The sequence below is a fragment of the Pyrus communis genome, chromosome 16, assembly GCF_041283825.1.
Source record: "Pyrus communis isolate YQ-2024b chromosome 16, ASM4128382v1, whole genome shotgun sequence".
In the NCBI taxonomy this organism is placed as follows: Eukaryota; Viridiplantae; Streptophyta; class Magnoliopsida; order Rosales; family Rosaceae; genus Pyrus; species Pyrus communis.
Window position 1 is genome coordinate 4,847,160 of NC_142580.1, and position 20,875 is coordinate 4,868,034.

The following is a 20,875-nucleotide window of genomic DNA, read 5'->3' on the forward strand; positions in this document are numbered from 1 at the left end:
AGTAGGGGATACGTACCACTGACATTTCAAGATGGGCCAACGAATTTGGGCCCAAATCAACCTCCATTCGCTTTGAGAAGTAATCATTTTGTTGAAATCCATATTTAGATTCGGAATCTGTCGATGCATGTATAGTTTTTTTAGTTATGAATAGTTTTTTTAGTTATGACTAAGACTCGTCTGAGATTGTTTCTGTACAAATTATTTAGCTTCATAAGTACTTCTAGCATTGTGAACACGTTGAAATTTTTGTTAACAATCTAATCCAAAGTGTTTTAATAAGTGCTTATTTAGAAAATACTTCTATAACTATTAACTCGTAAGCTTTTTTAAAATTTTCTGTTGCAAGTGATTATAAGCATTTTTTTTTTTTTTGCCAAAATAAGCATATAATGCTTTTTATTCCCAAAAAATATGAATTGAATATCAAATTATTGTTGACTTATGATTTGAATTAGTTTAAAGAATATGATAAATACAATACTCATTTTAGCCTTTCATGTACTCTTATTTAATTATGACCATTGTCTTTTGATTTATCAATTTTATGATAAAAAATAGAGATGTATATGTAAAAAATAAAAATAAAAAGTGTGGAAATTATTTCTTTTTAGTCCAACCTCCACTCCTAATATTATTGTATAAAAAATGTCTACGCTATACTATTTTATACCCTTCGACCTAAAGACTCAAGTGGAGCATTTTTTTTTTTTTTTTTTTTTACTATTTTATACTTTATAAGATGCACCCACCAAACCACATGCGGCACATCTTTGATTACTTCCACCAAACTCTATAGAGAAATGGTATGGAGAAACTTCATAAACTCTCTTGCACTTATTTTTTGACATAATATTTTATAATATTGGTAAATAAATTGTCAGTAACTTGTGAGGTAAATTGAGTTAAATTATGAGGTGGCAAAATGTCACATTTCGGTCTGGACCCCCACCACATTTCGGGCTCGACTCCGTGGTAACATGATATTGTCCGCTTTTGGCTCCTACCACACCCTCACGGTTTTGTTTCTGATAACTCATATGAGAACTTCCCAGTGGGCCACCCATCATGGGAGTGCTCTCACGCGCTACTCGCTTACTTTGGAGTTGCCATGGAACCCAAAGTCAGTGAGCTCCTAAAAGGGCTCGTACTAGGTAGAGATGAGAATATATATATATAAGGCTTCCATGATCCAACCCCTTAGCGATGTGGGATGTTACAATCCACCCCCCTTAGAGCCCCGACGTCCTCATCGGCACACTTTTGGCAGGGATTGACTCTGATATCAAATTGTCACATCCTGGCCCGAGCCTCCACCACATCCCCGGCTCGACTCCGTCGTAGCACGATATTGTCCGCTTTGGGCCCCTACCACATCCTCATGGTTTTGTTTTTGGGAACTCACACGATAACTTCCCAGTATGTCACCTATCATGAAAGTGCTCTTGCACGCTACTCGCTTAACTTCGAAGTTCTCATGGAACCCAAAGTCATTAAGCTTCCAAAATGCCTCGTGCTAGGTAGAGATGGGAATATACATATAAGGCTTACATGATCCACTCCCCTGGACGATGTGGGATGTTACACAAAAAGTCCATGAAGAGTCCCTTAGCATTTCTCAACTCCATTTGGCATTACTTCCACACCAGTACATAAATTTTAGTCGATGCTCAAAACATATCCACAAATTTAAGAGCAGTTTGATCACCTTTTGTTTTCAATATTTTTCTTTTTTTTTAATAATTAAAAATTAAAATCTTGTTTGGTAACTATTTTCAGTTAAAAAAAAAATTAAAAACCAAAAACTAAAAATCATTGAGTTTTAAAAAATTAGTCTTGAGTTTTTCACTTGTTCACTTTTTGGTTTTCAGTTTTTTATTTTTTTTGAAAAATTGAAAAATAAAATTAATTACCAAACAAATTTCATGAAAAAAAAAGTAATTATCAAATGATCCGTAGCTTTTAGTTCAAATTAAAAATTTGAGTACACTGATTACATGTATTTAAGTCAATCATTATCTTGATGACTAGATGATGATGATATTAAATAAATATATTTATATAAATTATATTTGACTATCATATAATATAAAAATATTATACTTAATTCCGCAAATTAAATAAAAAAGCACAATAAGAAAAAAAAAATAGAGTAACGCATAATTCGTACAACTATAGATGGAATAATAAAAATAAATTAAAGTAAAGTCTCAAATTATAGAGTCAAAGAAATCACTCCGCCCACCAAAAAAACGACAGCTTTTATTTTTCAGTAATAAGATATTTTCGATTCCCTGTCGTACTTCGCAAATCGCAACCGAACTCCCCCACTCTCGACCAGTCTCCAAGCTCCGATCGTCCCACACAGCCGGAACGATTCAACGGTCAGAGATGGCTCTATCCCGCCTAGCTTCCTCCTCCGGCTCCAGTCTCCTGAGGCCCCTCACCTCCGCCTTATCCCTCACCCCATCTCTCCGCCGTCCGATCTCATCCGCCGCCGATGACTCCAGTACCCTCACAATCGAGACGTCCATCCCCTTCACCTCCCACAACTGCGAGCCGCCGTCGCGCACGCTCGAGACCACTCCCAAGGAGCTTATGACGTTCTTCCGCGACATGGCGTTGATGCGCCGGATGGAGATCGCCGCCGATTCGCTCTACAAGGCCAAGCTGATCCGTGGATTTTGCCACCTGTACGACGGCCAGGAGGCCGTCGCCATCGGCATGGAGGCCGCAATTACCAAAAAGGACTGCATCATCACCGCGTACCGTGACCACTGCACCTTCCTTGGCCGCGGTGGGACCCTCCTGCAAGTTTTCTCGGAGCTCATGGGGCGCAAGGATGGCTGCTCCAAAGGGAAAGGTGGGTCGATGCATTTCTACAAGAAGGACGCCGGGTTCTATGGCGGCCACGGCATTGTGGGCGCTCAGATTCCTCTCGGATGCGGTTTGGCTTTTGGGCAGAAGTACTCCAAGGACGAAACGGTGACGTTTGCTCTCTATGGTGACGGTGCGGCCAATCAGGGGCAGTTGTTCGAGGCGCTAAACATTTCTGCGCTTTGGGATCTCCCTGCAATTTTGGTCTGCGAGAATAATCACTGTAAGTAATTGTAGAAATGATTCTTCATAAACCGAAGATTAGTTCGATGGAAACTGTCAATTTACATATTCTGAATGCTTTCGGTGTGAACTTTGATACAGATGGAATGGGTACCGCCGAGTGGAGAGCGGCGAAGAGTCCCGCATATTACAAGCGCGGTGATTATGCTCCCGGCTTGAAGGTCGGATAGATTTTTGTTTACTGAACTATTGAATTTTATGGGTTATTAACTTATTGCTAGTGCATTTGCTTTGAATTTTTAGCTGCTTAAAGAAATGATGGTTTGCTGGTTGGTAAAGCATGTAGTTGTAAAGTTCTACCAAATTGAGTCTATCGTGCGAATTACATGGGTGGACGATTGTAGATGATAATCAGATTATTGTTTCTAGTATTAATTTCTGCTCATATTGCTCATGGTTTGTGGCCAATCTTCAGGTGGACGGTATGGATGTGTTTGCCGTAAAGCAGGCATGCAAGTTTGCAAAGGAGCATGCTCTGAAAAATGGACCCATTGTGAGTTATTTATTTGTTGTTTTGACATGTGTTTTGAAGTTCTTGTGTAAACTATGGCGACATGAATTGCTATACTGTTAGGACAATCGAAATATTTTTTCTATTGTTTTAGTTCGTAATCCCACATATAAAAGCAGAACTCGATTGGTAGTAGGTATGGCAAACGAATTTTTTTTTGTGGGAAAACCACTAATTCCGTTGTGATTGCAAATGCATGCAATTTGTGCTGCAGCAGCCTGAGTATGTTAATCGTATATTAGATTGAAGCTACAATGAGTCATCAAGCATGTAGTCTATGAATTAATCATGTCTAAGCTTCTAGTCCAGGGTCAGTTGTGTCAGTTGTGACAGTAAATGTATGGGAAATGTCCCTTTAGGATTCCAGTATAAACTTGGGTATACAGCAATTCAGTTCTACTTGTAGAGTTGCCTTTCCAGCATTTGTACACCATTTGTGGGGTAAAGAATGATACAATGCTCTGGGAATGAAAAAGGGCATGAAACAAAATGTTTGGTACACGTATTAGATTCTTCCTTTTTGTAAATTGAAGTTTATGTGGTTCACTGTTGAATTGTAACCTTCATTCAGACCCAGGGTTTTGTTTAGATTGAATTTTGAACCTCAGGAATTAATTGGTCCTTTTGAAATGGTCTGGTTCTGTGTGATATACGAAGTCGTACGATAGCGTTTCAGGCTTTTACTTGCATACTTGTTATTCATACATTCATGGAACTCATGGAACTATTTCAAGTGTTATAATTGTTGAATTGTTGTTTCTCTCCGTGATACTTTTTGCCTGACAAATCTACCTGCTGCTGGTGGTCAGATTCTTGAAATGGACACTTACAGGTACCATGGTCACTCTATGTCTGATCCTGGTAGCACCTACCGCACACGTGATGAGATTTCTGGCATAAGACAGGTTTGATATGCGTACCTAAACCTTTTCCCCTTTTTCTATTTTGGAGATTATATGCCACAATTTCTTAAGTGTGTCTTTTATATTTTTACATCGTGATGTGATTTCTAGGAGCGTGATCCAATTGATAGAATAAGAAAACTGATATTTGCTCATGATCTAGCTACTGAGAAGGAGCTAAAGGTATGATTCAACTTGACTCACTTATATACAAAATTTACCGTCATTTCTATTGAGGGCACATTTTAGTTTAATGGTCCCATTAATGTCTTTCATCTTGCTGTTGGGGGATTGATCCCTGCTTGAATGCCATAAGGGACTATGAGAAAACTATATATATACATATACATATATATGTATTTATCCCTTTCTTTACTCTTCTTTTAGGATATTGAGAAGGAAGTAAGAAAAGAAGTTGATGAAGCCATTGCTCAAGCCAAAGTAAGAAACTTTCTGTTGTCATTTAATTTTATTAGTTTATTTTGTTTTTTTTTCAAACGCGTGCGGTGATTTTTTATTTTTACTAGATATCGTTCTCTCACACTGTTTTTTATGTCTGTTGTCCCTTTTCCAGGAAAGCCCAATGCTAGAGCCCTCTGAACTCTTCACAAATATCTATGTGAAAGGCTATGGAACTGAGGTAATATTTAATCCCTTGTATTTCACACACAGATAAGCACACAATATTCATTTTCTTTGTTGTTATTGTTGTATCTTTATGGGTAGTAAACAAAAGCTTGTTACTGTCAGTTGAGACTCTACCACTTTGTATGAGTATCTGATGCTAAGTTGTTAACCAATACTTGTGTGATTATGTTTCACTGAATTTGCGCTTAGTTATAGTTTTCTAGAGTGTTTGGTTTTAGTTTTCCTTGGGTATGGAAGAATTTCGACCATCTATATTATAGAATCAGTGCAGAACGTTGAGTTATTGTTCATCATCTGTTTACGTGAAAGTGAGATCATGATCATTGGAGCTGTATAGCTTACATTCTTTAATTGTACAAACTTGGAACCATAATCATAAAGAACTTAAAACTTTTGCAACCTTTTTCCTTGTAAAGATAAATTTTTTACATACAGAAATCATTATGCTAATTTGATGGTCGATGTGTTAAAGATAAATAGTTATTGGTCGAGTTGGGTCCCGGGTTCTGGTATAAGCGCTCTCTCTCTCGCTCTCTCCCCCCCCCCCCCCCCCCCCCCGCGATAAATTTTCAAGAAGTTCAGGTTATGATTTGTAAGACTGATTAAAAATGTCCGAAGCATTAAAAGGAAAAAAGAGGCATAACAGAGATACATGTAGTCATTTTTAGTAGCTGATTGGTATCATCACTTGATTAGGTTGCGTGACCATGTTTTACTTAGGATGTCTTTGACTATGATGTAAATGAATGTTACTTGCCCCAGTTGCAGCTAAAATCTCACATCGAATCTCTACTTACCTGAATTGGTTACCGTCCCCTTTTAATGATGAAAGTTTTTCTGTTTAATTGCAGTCATTCGGAGCAGATAGGAAAGAAGTCAGAACTGTACTCCCTTGAATCCAAAGCGGGAAGTTGCCGAGGACCAATGATGTCGTCCTTGGACCCTGAAGGTCCCTCAGTTCACATAATTGGACCACACCTTCCAATTCCCCGGAAAAGAAAAAAAACACAATAATGGTTGCAGTCAAGATGGCCATCTCTTCCTGGTTATACATTTTGATACTCGCCTTCTTTTTTGTATAGGATTACTGATTTGCATTCATGAGATGTAGGTCTCGAAGCTCGAGAGGTTGTACACTTTCGGGATCGATACAAACATATTACTCATTTGCAGCTCATGGTCATGATGGGAAATCTGCCTTTCCCACTGCTTAGCAGTGGTCTTTGTTTTCCCAGTGGTATTTAAAGCTTATTAACGGGTATCTATCACATGCCATTCGATTGTTGGGAGAGGTTTTTTGTATGTTGGTTTTAGACTACTCTCTCTTTATTACTAGTTCTCGAATTATGAAACATTTAAGCGTGTTGACGGTCTTACAGTCGTGCAATATTATTAATGTACGTGTTTAAATAAAGGAAAATTAACGAAAAATTTAAAAAAAAATTAATTTTAATAAAAAAAAGATAAATAAAGGTGTAGTGAATGATATTTTAATGAAAAAAGACAAAAAAACTTCCTTAAAATAATGGTGGGCTAGGAATTTGTGATGTTTTGCAACTCACTACTGAGTACTTATTTGTACAATGGTATTTTAACATGTTTTATTAAAAAATAATTAAGACATGTTATTTAATTTTTCAAGGGTTAAAAAAAAACACGTAGCATTTTTTTCAGAAAGTGTTTGTATTAAGTACTCGTTAATGAGTATCTACGTGTTATACTCAGAGAATTCCAATCAATATGTTTGGGACCAAAAATATACATGTCCATTGTAGTGCGATGTATAAATACGTTCTGCACTCCAGCTACACGCGGCAATAACGCCACAAAGAGTACATGTAATCACGTCACGATTTTTTGTATCCTACAGTGAGTTTTTTTTTTTTTTTTTTTTTTTTTTTTTTATGTATATGGCCAAATATTTTATGGTGCTCTAGATTATTTTATAAGCCGGAATTTTTGTATCCCAAACCACATGTCTACAAGGTTCCGGCACCTCTTCTCTAGTGTCTATCTGTAATCTCTCTCTCTCTCTCTCTCTCTCTCTATGTAACATGTATCTGTGTGGAAGAAGAAGAAGCAGCGTTAGATTAGACAACTTTCCAGAGGTTGCCACTTCTTGTTGCCAAATTGGAAAAGTATGAAGGCCTTAAAACAAAGTAATGGATATACATGAGAAAACTGTGATTTCTGAGAAGGGAGACATGAAACACGCTTGTTTCACGGGCGACCAAGATTAAAACAAAACTCCCCAAGTGTCCTAATCTGGATCCCTAATCTTCACATTTGGGCAAATTGGTGAGCTCCCACGTGGCATTACTTAACAGAAAAGGTCACTTGTGAATCAGAGATTGCAATGGGATCGTTATCGAGTTGAGCCCTTTATTTCCGTCTTCGGTTCCATTTGAAGAGAAACATTTTTGGGTATTGTCAACCTCGTGATCATGAAGAGCTTCTTTTAGTTATAGAGACACCGTAATCACGTTATACGCAAGCCACGTCGTCATATATTTAATAGACTAATTCTACCGATGTTTCTCTCTTGTTCAAGACAAACACAATATTAGCCCGACGCATTTGGTCCACCAAAATGAGTTCGTATGAGATCGATGTGCATGGAGGGGTCTCCTTACAGGCGTCTTGCCCCTCGGCGATACCGACAGTCGTACTTGATAATCTCTACAAATTATTTCCCAAAAAAAAAAAAAAAAGGAAATTTTATGATTTTCTTTATAAAATATTAATGTTCTTTGAAACAATGATATGGAGGTAGGAGTCAGATCATTAATAATTTAATATCACACTAACTATTTATGCGACTCAAATGTAAGACATCATATAAATACAGAAGCATAATCCTATAACAGTAGATTATAATACTGGCAATGTTAATAAATATTAGTTGGATAACATAAATTGTGTGTAGATAGCAGTTTTTGGTATTCATGCGAATTTAAAGTTGTATAAAATTGTTCCCTACATGCAATGTGCAAAATATATCGATGTGCAAATTTACAAAGATATTAATATCGATATCAGTTATCTTCGACGAAAATTATGAAAAATTTGCAACAGGGTGAATATGTCAACTCATTCAGATTTAATTAGAGAAAAATTTCTCAAAAAAAGAAAAAATTCAAAAGTTCAAATCAACAATGAGTTTATGCAAAATTTTTATAATGGATTAGTAATATCGTTAATATTCATTGATTTTATATATCTTTTCTATATTGGGTGACGTTTGCATTTCACCCTTTCTCTCCCGCTTTCCATATCAGTTAATTTTGTGGGTATATTAAACACGTAACCGGATCCCTTCCGGATCCAAAGGAACTGAGCCCACTCATCAAATGATTCGGACTGTTGAAATATAATTCAACAGCTACAAATAGGGAGCCCTCTAAAAATTATAATAATTGTAGTCGTTGAATCAAATTTCAATGACTTGAAGTATTTGATGAATGTGTTCAAATTCTTTGGATCCGGAAGAGATCCGGTTCCTTGGCCTACATGTAAGGTGAATGTGAACAAACAAGACCGTATGAGTGATGAGTCAGCAACAGTAGTGGTTGCATCATTCAATTTGCAACTCAGTGGTGTGAAGCCACCGTCAAAGTCCCAGGGTATCCAATGCACCGCACTTTCCCCACCAAACTTCCCACCTTCCCAATTATTAATCACAATTAAAAATTAATTAAAACCAAATCCCAAATGAAACACGATTATAATCATGTTTTGTTGCGAAGTTTACCTGCTCATTGATCCTCCAACCTCCCACACGTGCAGTCAATTATTCATGTTCTTGTACCCTGACTTCTCTGACCTCCTGATTCTGCAGACCAATCCTGACCGTCTGATTAATCATGAACGCAAAAACCAAAGCAGACATTCTGATGAGTTTTGTATATAATATTGGGAAAAGGATCACGATTCGGAAAATTATGTAATCGTAACTGTTTATCGTACATCATGCGATCAGTTTTTGTTAGTTACTGTTTATATTTAATTTTAAATTTTAAGTTTCAAATTATTTTTGACCGTACAATATACGATAAACAAACACAATCACGGAATTCCTTAGATCCCGAGGAAAAAGATCTGGTAAGGATCCTTTACCATAATATTGGAGTTCCAGCTGCTAAATTAGACACTAATTTTTTGTTCTATCTCCAAAGAGTGCCAGAAAAAGAGAATCCCATTCCAAAACCGGGAAGCTAATTCTTGTCCCAAATTTAAGGCACTTCATGTATAGTACAGCTCCTAATAAAAGAAATGTATAGGCTCTTTGAGCTTTTTTTTTTAATTATTTGTTGTTATATGACACCTAAAGTGAATTTTTGAACATCGATTTTACTTTGCATCTGATCAGTTGACTTGAGGAATTTTTAGGTCCGACTTGCATAAATGCAAAGACGATATGTAATGAATCTAATGATACTAAATTTGATATAATGAATCAACCACTGTGACAGAAAATAACAAGAATCGTGTGAAAAGTAAAAATAAGTATGGAAATACGTCAATAACAGCACCCCACATCTATAAGAGCACCTCCCACCAACAACTCCTTACTCCTTATTCCTTAGACCATCTCCAATGGTTGGGCTAAAAGCCACATTTTTTAGCCCGGAAAATTTAGCTTTTAGCCTAGAAACAACTTTTCTGCTCCAATCGTTCTAGCCTAAAATTTTAGCCCGGGATTATTAACGAATGAACTTATGCTATTTTTTTTGTTAAATTAAATTTTTTTTTTAAATAAATATGTAGACTATCGTAAATTAATTTTATGAACATTTTAATCTAAAAAAAATTAAATTCTGATAAATATTGGGTGGAGTCCACTCTAATTTTTGGGCTAAATTTTGGGGGGAATTTGGCATTGGTTTAGCATTTAGCATTTAGCCCAAAATTTCCCCTTAGGTTGAAGTGGTTTGGGGGGAAATTTTGGGGGTTAATTTAGCTTTTAACCCACCATTGGAGTTGATCTTATGACAGTAGAGCAACTTCAATGAGATATGCAATATGCCTTGAAATCTGTATGTTGCACTTTATGTAGGCCTGAAAACTCTCAAATAGAATGAGGTAAAATGTTCATCATGACCCAATAAAAATATTATAAATAAATAAATAATTATATTTTGGTGGTGGGTCCCGTCAATTCTAGTTCAAAATTTCTGACAATTTTGGGAACAGAAATAACCCGGACTCCCAATCAACCCAATACCAATATTATTTAATATGTTAATTAATCGTGTTCGCCTGACTGTTGGATTAAAAATTAGGACCTGGCTTCTCTGTTCTCTTTCCCTACATTTCTATCTCTTCTTATTTGTACGATCACGATTAAGGTATATTAACATTTATATCACTATTATTTTTTATCTTATTATCTTTATAAAAATTAATAAAAAATATTAATATCTCTTAACCGTAACCGCACAAAATAAAAAGAAATGAAAGAATATAAGAACCGAAAGAGCAGAGAAGCCGGATCTTAAAAATTAAAACATAAATTATAAAGTTCACTTTACAATACCTGTCAAGTCTGATAAAATATTATGACTTGTCTTCTATCAGAAACAGATGATTGGATTTGGGTAGGCCACTCTCTTTATTTTAGTGTTTTATGGACAGCTTTCTAGTTGAAAAGTTCACGGACCAATTCCACTTTTTTTATATCATTTTTAGCTTATCATATTATGCTTCACTTTCCGTAAGGTAAAAAAAATTCTTGTAACCGTAACTCGAAATGAAACGATACAAAAAAAAAATTATTTTAGGTTAATCTGTTGATAGGTTAGGTTATTATCATGTTGTCTATTAAGAAGGTGTTAACGAGTCAGATCGTTTATCAAATTACTCATTATGAACCGGATAAAATATCATTTCCAATATGCATGCCAACTTTTGGCATGACTCGTTAATGAATAGGATCGTTATCGAGTCACATGTTAAGAATCCATTATGATAATAAATTTGACACGACATATTTGTTAAGGTAACAAATATGACGCGAAAACGATATTAACACGATAAACACGATCGGTTTACCATGTGCAATGAATGTACATGACTTTCCTTGTGATTTTTTATTTCATTTAAAAATATATATATTAATGAATAGGACTTGATACCAGCTTAATTAAGCCCTGCATTTGTATTTACTCGCAAACTATAGAGTTAACATGTTTTATTGGTGAAGTGCTTCCGTCAGAGGCATTAACAATTAGCATATCATTGTTCATTGATTCTAAGTTGTTCACCCATTAAATTAAATTCGTATTTGATATTCTTGGATGTTAAATCGGACATCATAATTGAAAAATATGTTGAGCTTTTGTTTTTTATGCACGACATCATTTGTTTGGATCAACGTACATGTTGTGAGTACACAATGTGTATGATTAGAAATATTTTTAAAACGATTGAAAACATTTTTAATAAAAGTGTTTTTGGAACCAATCCATAATAATAATACAAGTGTTTCCTGAGGCACTTGAAGTGCTACACAATAAACACAACCAACATTCAAGAAATATATAACTGGTACTTCTTAAAGATACACTTTAAGTGCTTTTAAAACCCAACACACTTTCATCAAAGTGTTTTCAATCATTTTAAACAGTGTTGCTCGCTCTTATTCATTATACTAAACGACAAATTCGGAAGTGGACGGAGACATTAGAACTCTCAACTTCAAATTTACCTTGTGTAGAACATTACCAATTGATTCTAAGTTATGCGACGCATTTAAAAACAATATGTATAAGATTTTTAGTGATGCAAAATTGATTTCACGTATCATTTTCGCTAAGAAGTTATGAAATAGGACGAACACCCGCCTCATACTATTACAAAATACTTAATCAACTCATTTTTCTAACTTGTATAAGAAGGCAATGGTGCGTCGGTTTGGTTTCCAAATCAAATGCCAAGTCAACTTGCTTAGTCGTTAAGTACCGTTTTAATTAACTTTTTAGGCTTGCCATCCTTTTGGTGTAGTTCTCTTGGCTTCTTCTTGTGCAACGCAAGCAATGCTTTTTGAAAAATAATGGAATAATTGCAACATTTTGGACGTAAAGAATTTGATACAATAATTGTTGGAGACGGAAAGTTCACTGAATATCCACTTGCAATAGTAGACCAACACACACAAGCAAAGAATTGTCTAATTCTTGGCTGACACTCAACTAATAATTATTATTCGTATTCTCCAACTAAATCGCATTTGTTCAAAACAAAATTATATGTTATTTTTGCAAATTTTGTACTTAAATTTGTTGTCAACGATAAACTGATTTGATTTGCAATGACGGGATTTAAATTTGAGCGTAAGAGAATAAACACACTATTCAAATCGACTAATTATATATATATATATATATATATATATATATATATTGAGAGCATGGTAGACATAAAAGATGATTAAGTGGGCTTTTTGCAAAATGCATTTGTCATATATTGGTGGATAAATTTTTCAATGCGCCGAGAACACGGTTAAGTACACCAAGTGTGATAATACAGGTGGTGGGGGTGTTTGTGGGGACTCAATTGGGTTAGGAATTAGGGTTTAGGTTCATGTACAGGTTAAGGTTTAGAAATGTCATAATATAAGTGGTTGGATTTTTTTTTAAAGTATCCCACAACTTGTATTAGAACACCTAACCGACACACTGCAAACTCTCTCATATCCACGACTTGTGTAAACTTATAGTAAGAAGTCGTTTAGGCTGTTCACAAATCATGTCACTCCACCACAAAAGTATTGAAAGAAATAGTTAATATTTCAAAAGAGAATTGAAAGTGAAATATTTGTCACATCATGTTGTTGTGTTGTAAGTTTGTAGCGTTGTTAGATCATAGCGTATAATACACACTCTTACTTTAGTCGTGCCGTGAGCATTTTCTTGTGGTATAATTTATTCTATAAAAAGGAAATTAAAATAGCCATAAAAGAATATTAGTGACGTGTTCCTATCACACCAACATATCAAATTTCTACAAAAATAAAATATTCAACATATTGTATGATCTAACATGTTATATTATCAAATTATTAATTTAACCATTTATTAAAATGTTTGACTGAAAATTATAATATGACATTCGATATAAGGTGTTAAGTTTCTATCAAGTATAGTTAGATTAAGACTTAAACCAATTGCTAATTGGCATGACGGAATATTACGAATTATCGTCAAAGAAAACCAATTGCTAGTTGGTATGACGGAATATTACAAATTATTGATAATGAAACTCTCATACTTTTATATATAGGAGACCAGCAGACGGCTTTGCTACAATAGTCTACCTGTTTAGTGAAAATATAAGTTAATTATGGAAAAATGCTTAAAGTGCTTCCAGTAAAAAGTACATAACTAGTGCTTCCAATAAGAACAGATGCGGAGCTACTAAGGGACCAGAATAGTCATGGGCCCATTATGCCTTTTTTCTTGCTACAATAACATATTGTTGTTGTTGCTGCTTATCAATGGAATACCATTAAATTCAAGTGTGCCCCTTCTTAATCTAAAGGAGTGTGCTATCCACACATCCCATTTTACTTCTCATACACCCTTGATAATTTTTGTCCGTTCATTTTCTTCAATTTATCCGATCCGACGGTTGGAAATTAAAAAGATGTGGAGAAGTAAAATGGGGTGTTTGAATATCACATCCCAATCTAAACTCTCTTTTCCTTTTACATGCCCCGTTTTTCACTCCATCTCTCTTATTTCGATGCAGACTTCCTTTCCCCTCCTTTTTCTATCAACTTTTCTTTGTCATTTCTTTAGTCCTTTTGTTATATTTTCAAATCTTTCATGCTTAACTCTTACCTCGTATTCAAGTGTTTGAGTTTGTACAATGTTTTTAGTTCTCCGTACTGAATTTGATTGGTTTTCCAAATGTGCAATTTACTACAACTTTTCATGTTGTGAGGCCCCTCCTCACATAAAATTCTTGCTCCGCCACTAAGTAAGAAGCACATAACTAGTGCTTTTAGCAGGAAGCACTTCAAGTGTTTTTAAAATCTAAATTTTTTTTCTCAAAAGCGCTTCTAGTCATTTAAAAGTACTTATCAAAGAAGCCCTAAATTAATAATATGACATAAATATAACATATATTCAGATTCATTACCGTTTGAGAATTGAACATTTCTCATTTGACTAATTCAACAAAGTTGACAAAAATATAGCATATTCCGGACGATTAATGCAAAAAGGAGAAATTTGGGCCGAAGAAAAAGAAGAAAACAGAAGGGAGAAAACGGAAAATAGAAACTCTACTTGGTAGGGGGAGCACGTGCGGACACGTGGGACATAAGCTGAAAGATGCAGCCAGAGAGATGCCAAGGCGAATTTGCCAGGCTGAACGTGGCCGCCAACGAGGGGAACCGGATCCTCTTCGGATAAAAAAGAACTGAGCCCATTTATCAATGCATTTAGATTATTAAAATTTAATTCAACGGTTATAAATAGAAAGTTCCTCTAAAGTTATAATAATTATTGTCATTGAATCAAATTTCAATGATCCGAATTCATTAATTAGTAAACTTAGTTCTCTTAGATCAAGAAAGGATCCGGTTCTCCAACTAGAACAACAACATTAGGAAACAGCTGGCATTTGGGCGGTGGGGCCAGCAAAGAATATAACTTGTTCCAAATTTCCAAAAAACAAAAATTAATTACAACGAAATTAAAAAATAAAATAAAAATATGGGGAGGTGAATGCCTCACCCTAACCCGCGTTGCTGAGCTGTCCATCCCTCCTCCTTGCAGCTTTCTCTGACCTGGCACTTTGACACTTGGTTTCTATCTTGTTCGTTTACAAGGTAATTGCATTGTTACTAGCTAATTCTAATTTTCAAATATAATCCGTTAAATTTGATGTACAGTTGTACACACGACAAAAAAAGGAAAAAATAAATTGGGTACAGATACGGACAACATGCCTTTAGCGAAATAAGTTTTTAGCGTATTTGTCGCATATTCGTTATAATTTTATCAATTATGTCGTCTGTTTGTTATTATTATTTAGATTAATGATAGCACATGACGACGTAAAAATCACATTCAAATATTTCATTGGGTATGGTAGCTCTCACAAAAATATAAACTCTCTGTACATTAGTTCTCTAAAATATCGAACAGTCTTACCCATGTGTGAGCTGTTTTACACCTCATTTAATTCGTAACAAAGATGTAAGTTTTTCCGTGCGTAATTTTTTAATTGATGACATATTATATAATTTATATATTAAATCTAAAAAATTAGTCAGCCTAGTATTAATAAGTGAAATTGATTTTTGACAGGAGGCTTAAGGCATTATTGGTAACGAATGAAAAGGCTTCTGAATCTAGAGAAGTAGATTAAATGAGTATTAATTTTCACATTTGAGTTGTCAGTAATGCATTGATGAATCAATCGCAGTTCTCCATATACCATCAATTCTCAACCCAAATCCCAACCCTTCCTTCTTCTTCTTTTTTCCCAATTAAACGCAAATTATTTTTCAGTAATCCTGATTAAAAAAATAAAGAAAAATAATTATATGACGAAGTTTATGTTCATGCACATATTTTTTCTATTTTATTTTATTTTTCTTTATTTTATCCGTATTTGATCAACAAAATTTCTACAAATTGCATATTATTTTATCTGTACCAAGATTATTTCCAACCCTTATCTCATTTTGGTTTTTATCATAACAAGGTTTTGTGAGTTTTACCTTTCATGGATTATTCCGCTGATTTGAGACTCGCATTCGCTGAAGATCTGATGCGCCATTTACTTAAGTGTTTACACATTGCTGAAAACCTGATGCGCCATTTGTTTGAGTGTTTACACATTTAACGTGGAGTGTTGCAGTCCTAATAATTTAGGAATGTGATTGTCTAAATCTTAGGAAATCGTCATGGGATTCTATCATTATCATATTTGAATTGTAATCCTATTGGGTAAGAAATTAACTTCACATACTACTATAAATAAAGACATAATGAGACTGAGAAAACACACCTCATAATTCACCAATTTCTCTTTGTATCCTTGACGCTCCTCTTTATAATTCCCCAATGAAATAGGCCTACAACAAAAATTTTAATTCTACACGACATCTCACTTATTCTGCTAATTAAACCTAAACCCATTTTTTCAAATTTCAAATGTGTTTTAGTAAAAATGGAATTCAATTTTTTACCTAGAAAAAGAAAAATGGAAGAAACCCAGCAAACTATTAGAGAGGAACAAGTCAACGAGGACGGTAAATAGTAAAAACAGTAAACACCTTTTGTACTCTATCTGTCCGTGTTTGGCATTTCTCGCTTTCCTTTTACATTTCAATATTCCTTTCCACTTTTTTTTTTTTTATTTCTTTGCGTAATTTCACAAATTAGGATGTATTAAGATTTGGTTGCATTTGACGTGTCTAATTAAGTCGTTAATCCTTTCTTAATTAGCGAAAATATTATATGCTAATTCGCAATTCTCCCACAACCTTCTCCTCCTTCTCTCTATAATACCTCTCTCTCTCCTCCACACAGACACACCCAGACACACACCCCACCCACCATTTCTGCTACTCCTTCACTCTCCGGCTTCTCATAAACCCGGCAAGGAAACCCACCATAAACCCAGCAAGAAAACACATAACTAAAACCCCACCACGAAAAGCGGCGAGCAATGCTCCCATTCCGGCTATACGCCGCCGTCTTGTTCGTCTTCAGTATCTCCCTCCTCCTTCCCCCGTTCTGCATCGGGATTCGCTCATTCCCGACGAGGGCGATCGACGGCGGGGATGCCTTTGAACTCGGCTCCGCCGCCTGGGCCCGATTCTCCGAAGCCCCCGACTACCGAAACGGCGCCGGATGCGCCGTTTCGTTGAACCGGGAAATGGTGTCCTCCTGCGACCCGTCCCTGGTCCACATCGCCATGACGCTCGACTCCGAGTACCTCCGGGGGTCAGTGGCTGCAGTGCACTCCGTCATCAAGCACGCTTCTTGCCCGGAAAACGTCTTTTTCCACTTCATCGCCGCCGAGTTCGACCCGGCGAGTCCTCGGGTCCTGACCAAACTCGTCCGATCCACCTTCCCCTCCCTCAATTTCAAGGTTTACATATTCCGGGAGGACACCGTTATTAATCTCATCTCGTCGTCGATTCGGCAGGCGCTCGAGAACCCGCTCAACTACGCGAGAAATTACCTGGGCGATATTTTGGGCCAGTGCGTGGACCGGGTCATTTACTTGGACTCCGACGTGGTTGTGGTCGACGACATTCACAAGCTCTGGAACATTTCGCTCACCGGGTCGCGTGTCATCGGAGCCCCGGAGTATTGCCACGCCAACTTTACCAAGTACTTCACCGACGGGTTCTGGTCCGACCCGGTTCTCTCCCGGGTTTTCTCCTCAAGAAACCCCTGCTATTTCAACACCGGTGTGATGGTGATGGACCTGGTGAGGTGGAGGGAGGGAAATTACCGAAAGAGAATCGAGAACTGGATGGAATTACAGAGGAAGAGAAGGATTTACGAGCTGGGTTCTCTGCCGCCGTTCCTGCTCGTCTTCGCCGGCAACGTGGAGGCCATAGACCACCGGTGGAACCAACACGGCCTCGGCGGCGACAATGTCAGAGGCAGCTGCCGGTCTCTGCACCCTGGTCCGGTCAGTCTCCTCCATTGGAGCGGCAAGGGCAAGCCGTGGGTCAGACTCGAAACCAAGAACCCGTGCCCGCTGGACCACCTCTGGGTGCCGTACGATCTCTACAAGCCGATCCACCAGCTCAACCCGGCGAAGTTTCAATCTTTATCGTCGGTTTCTGCATCTACATTGATCGGGTTTTCCAGCTATTTGTCGTGAGATGATGGGGTTTATGATAATTCTTTCATACTTTGTTCATTCAGACATTCTTTCGATAGCTATTTTGTACAGATTGATTGAAATTTTAGGTGAATTTGTGATTCATGGGTATTTCATCAGTCTTAATTCTTTTTACAATTATTTTTTCCTTGTTTCTGGAAATTTCTCGGCGGATTTCACATATGCGATGAAACAACTCAATTTTCCGTTTTTGGGGTTCCATTTTTTGTAGCCGTTCTGCAGATTGAATGATTTTCTTTGAATGTAATCTCTGTGGGTCCCAAGAGGAGAAGAATTTTTGTCATCTCAAAAATCATACGCTTCTTGTTCTTGCTTCTTCCACTTCCAAGTTCCAAATTTTAATTTTCTGAATGATTGGCTGTATATTTGGTGTATAATTTTCTGTTGCATAAATGTAAATTTTCAAAGTGACCAAAGAATATGAAGGACACTTGACAGTGAGATGTGAACTGTGATAAGCTGAAATCAATGGTGTTAAAGCTCAATGGGTTCACGGGCCTCCCTCGGGAGCTTTGATTGGGATGTAACGATGTCGGTAGTTCGAAACAACAGTGTCGGTAGTTTCAAGCAACCGTGTTGATATTTTCAAACAACCCGTATCAGTGCGTGATAGACATAAAAACCCCATTGTTGCCTATCCTTAGTAGCGCGTGATTTACTTACGAACCAAACTGGCTTTCCAAATCAAATCCTAACAGTGCGTGATTGACTTAGAAATCACATTTTTCGATTTCCAGCCAATTATAATTCATTTTCTTATTTAGTTTGGTATCATAATATTTCAAATTATCAAGTTAGTTAATTGGGTGGCTAAGAGTAGGAGGAGGGGCTTAAACTCTAGTGCAAAAACTCATTGAGTTTCTGGTGGAAGATGTGCGTCAAGAAAAGATATTAAATGGGTGGCTTGCAGAATTCTTCACCACGTATCGTGTCATGATGCCGATAAGCTGCCAAGTCCATCCCCTTCCCTCTTTATATTTCCTCACATCAAGTTTGGTTGGTTGAAGCTTCTATTCTTTAATTTGGACTTTTCCATTACCTCATTAGGCTCATTTGCTTGTCCGCATCCAACTCTCTTTTGGCTTAAGAAAATCGAGACTTTTAATTTACATGTGTTAGTGTTATAGAGATGAAGTGGGGCATAAATTACTATTGGGACATCGACATGTCAGTTATTTTAAACTAATTATGCGCTACGGTATGGAAAAGTTAAAACACATGACATTATTTGATAAGTTATGGATAACAACTAGTTTGGCGGCTCAACCGTGAAAAATTCATGTGTTTTAAACTGGTAAATGGGTACCAGGTGATGAAATGATGTAGATTTTCATGTGTTTTAAACTGGTAAATGGGTATGGAAAATTTTACACTAGTTGTTTGATAAGTTATAACACAGTGTTTAACGTTTTACAATTATACTATGTAGATTTTCAATAAATTGGTAAATGGGTACGAAGTGATGGAATGTTGTGATGTAGAGAAAATGGTCGAGTGGACCGAAGAGGAAATGGATTGACGGAAGACAAAGGGATGCCGCGGGACTTTACAGATTTGGTGCCTAAGCTTCAATTTGAGTCCATAATACATTTCAGAAAGGGAATGACGTCTCAATCGTGTAGGCTTCCAAAACAGCATTTGAAATTCTATAATAAAATACCGGACCTTTCGATTTACATCCGGAATATGTTGTTTTAATTTTCTAAGGCCCCTGAGTTTCTCTGGGACTGAAATAGTGTCTTTAAAAGATGCTTGACTGTTTATGTAATCTCATCAATTCAATTTTTAATCAAATACAACCTTTGAATTTTCTTTAAAAAAAACTTTTGGATTTCAGATTTTGTAATTTTGTGATGCGTCATGATGAGTGTAATAAGATTTTTACTACTGCAAAAGTATGGATAAAAACACTTAAAAATACTTGCAAGAGTACAAGATTATCGTAGTATAACAGCTCACGTAAGGTTGTTTTCACAGGAATTAAATGAATAATTTGTATTTAAATTAATTCTTAATTAACTATTTAAAACAAAGTTTCGAAAACGTTGATTTTATGACCTAGAATATTAAAAACGAATTTTAAATTAAAACAATTAAAGAAAGGGAACAATCTTAGAAAATAATGATAAAAGGCCACTAGTGTTCCGTCATCACGTTAACAATAGTTTTACCAATTACTTATGAATTACACATGCAACTTTAAAGTTTAGGTTTTCCTTATGCATATTCTACTTGTGGCATTCAATATAGAACGTATATCAAACGGCTTGGTAGAAAAATCTAAAACTTTGATACAATCATTTTGAAAAACTCATGAACATTTTCCAATTGGAATCACTTCAAAATTCATCCGTTTGATCACTTTTTGCTCCAAAGGTAGTCGAATGTCTTACATTGAAAATATATAACAAAGTATCAAAATTATATCAAAATAACTAATAAACTATAACTAAGAATAGGGTAAAATATATAGTATAATATGGACTCATCAATGAGTTTAAAAAATGATATTCTTTTGGGAACTTTAACGAAAAATCACTAAAAAATCAATTATGTTACCATTCATTTTACCCTTTATTTTATCCTTATCGTTAAAACTCAAAATTTTAAAATCGCCTTCATTAATTTTCATTTTTTTTTTACCGTGCGGAATCAAGTTATTACCACACATTTTTTAACCTAAGTCATTATCTGTGCGTTACCCAACGGTGACAAAACCTTGAATACAGACCTAGACCTAGTGATGATAGCTACAAAAATTCCTGACAAAGTTCACTTACAACGCCCTTTTTCTTGTTTTCGTGCCACTTGTTAC

At 36.0% G+C, this 20,875-nt stretch overlaps 2 protein-coding genes across 2 annotated transcripts; both read left to right on the plus strand.

Moving 5' to 3' along the window:
* The first annotated feature begins 2,166 nt into the window (after positions 1-2,166).
* Positions 2,167-6,535, plus strand: LOC137731121 (pyruvate dehydrogenase E1 component subunit alpha, mitochondrial). The gene is made up of 8 exons (XM_068470214.2): positions 2,167-3,100; positions 3,202-3,281; positions 3,536-3,613; positions 4,441-4,536; positions 4,645-4,716; positions 4,921-4,974; positions 5,108-5,173; positions 6,033-6,535. The coding sequence occupies exons 1-8, from the start codon at positions 2,392-2,394 to the stop codon at positions 6,075-6,077; spliced, it is 1,200 nt and encodes a 399-aa protein (XP_068326315.2). The 5' UTR covers positions 2,167-2,391; the 3' UTR covers positions 6,078-6,535.
* A 10,015-nt stretch (positions 6,536-16,550) lies between these two features.
* On the plus strand, positions 16,551-18,352 carry LGT8 (glucosyl transferase family 8). Its single transcript, XM_068470717.2, has one exon. The coding sequence runs from the start codon at positions 16,867-16,869 to the stop codon at positions 18,037-18,039; it is 1,173 nt and encodes a 390-aa protein (XP_068326818.1). The 5' UTR covers positions 16,551-16,866; the 3' UTR covers positions 18,040-18,352.
* The last annotated feature ends 2,523 nt before the right edge of the window (positions 18,353-20,875 follow it).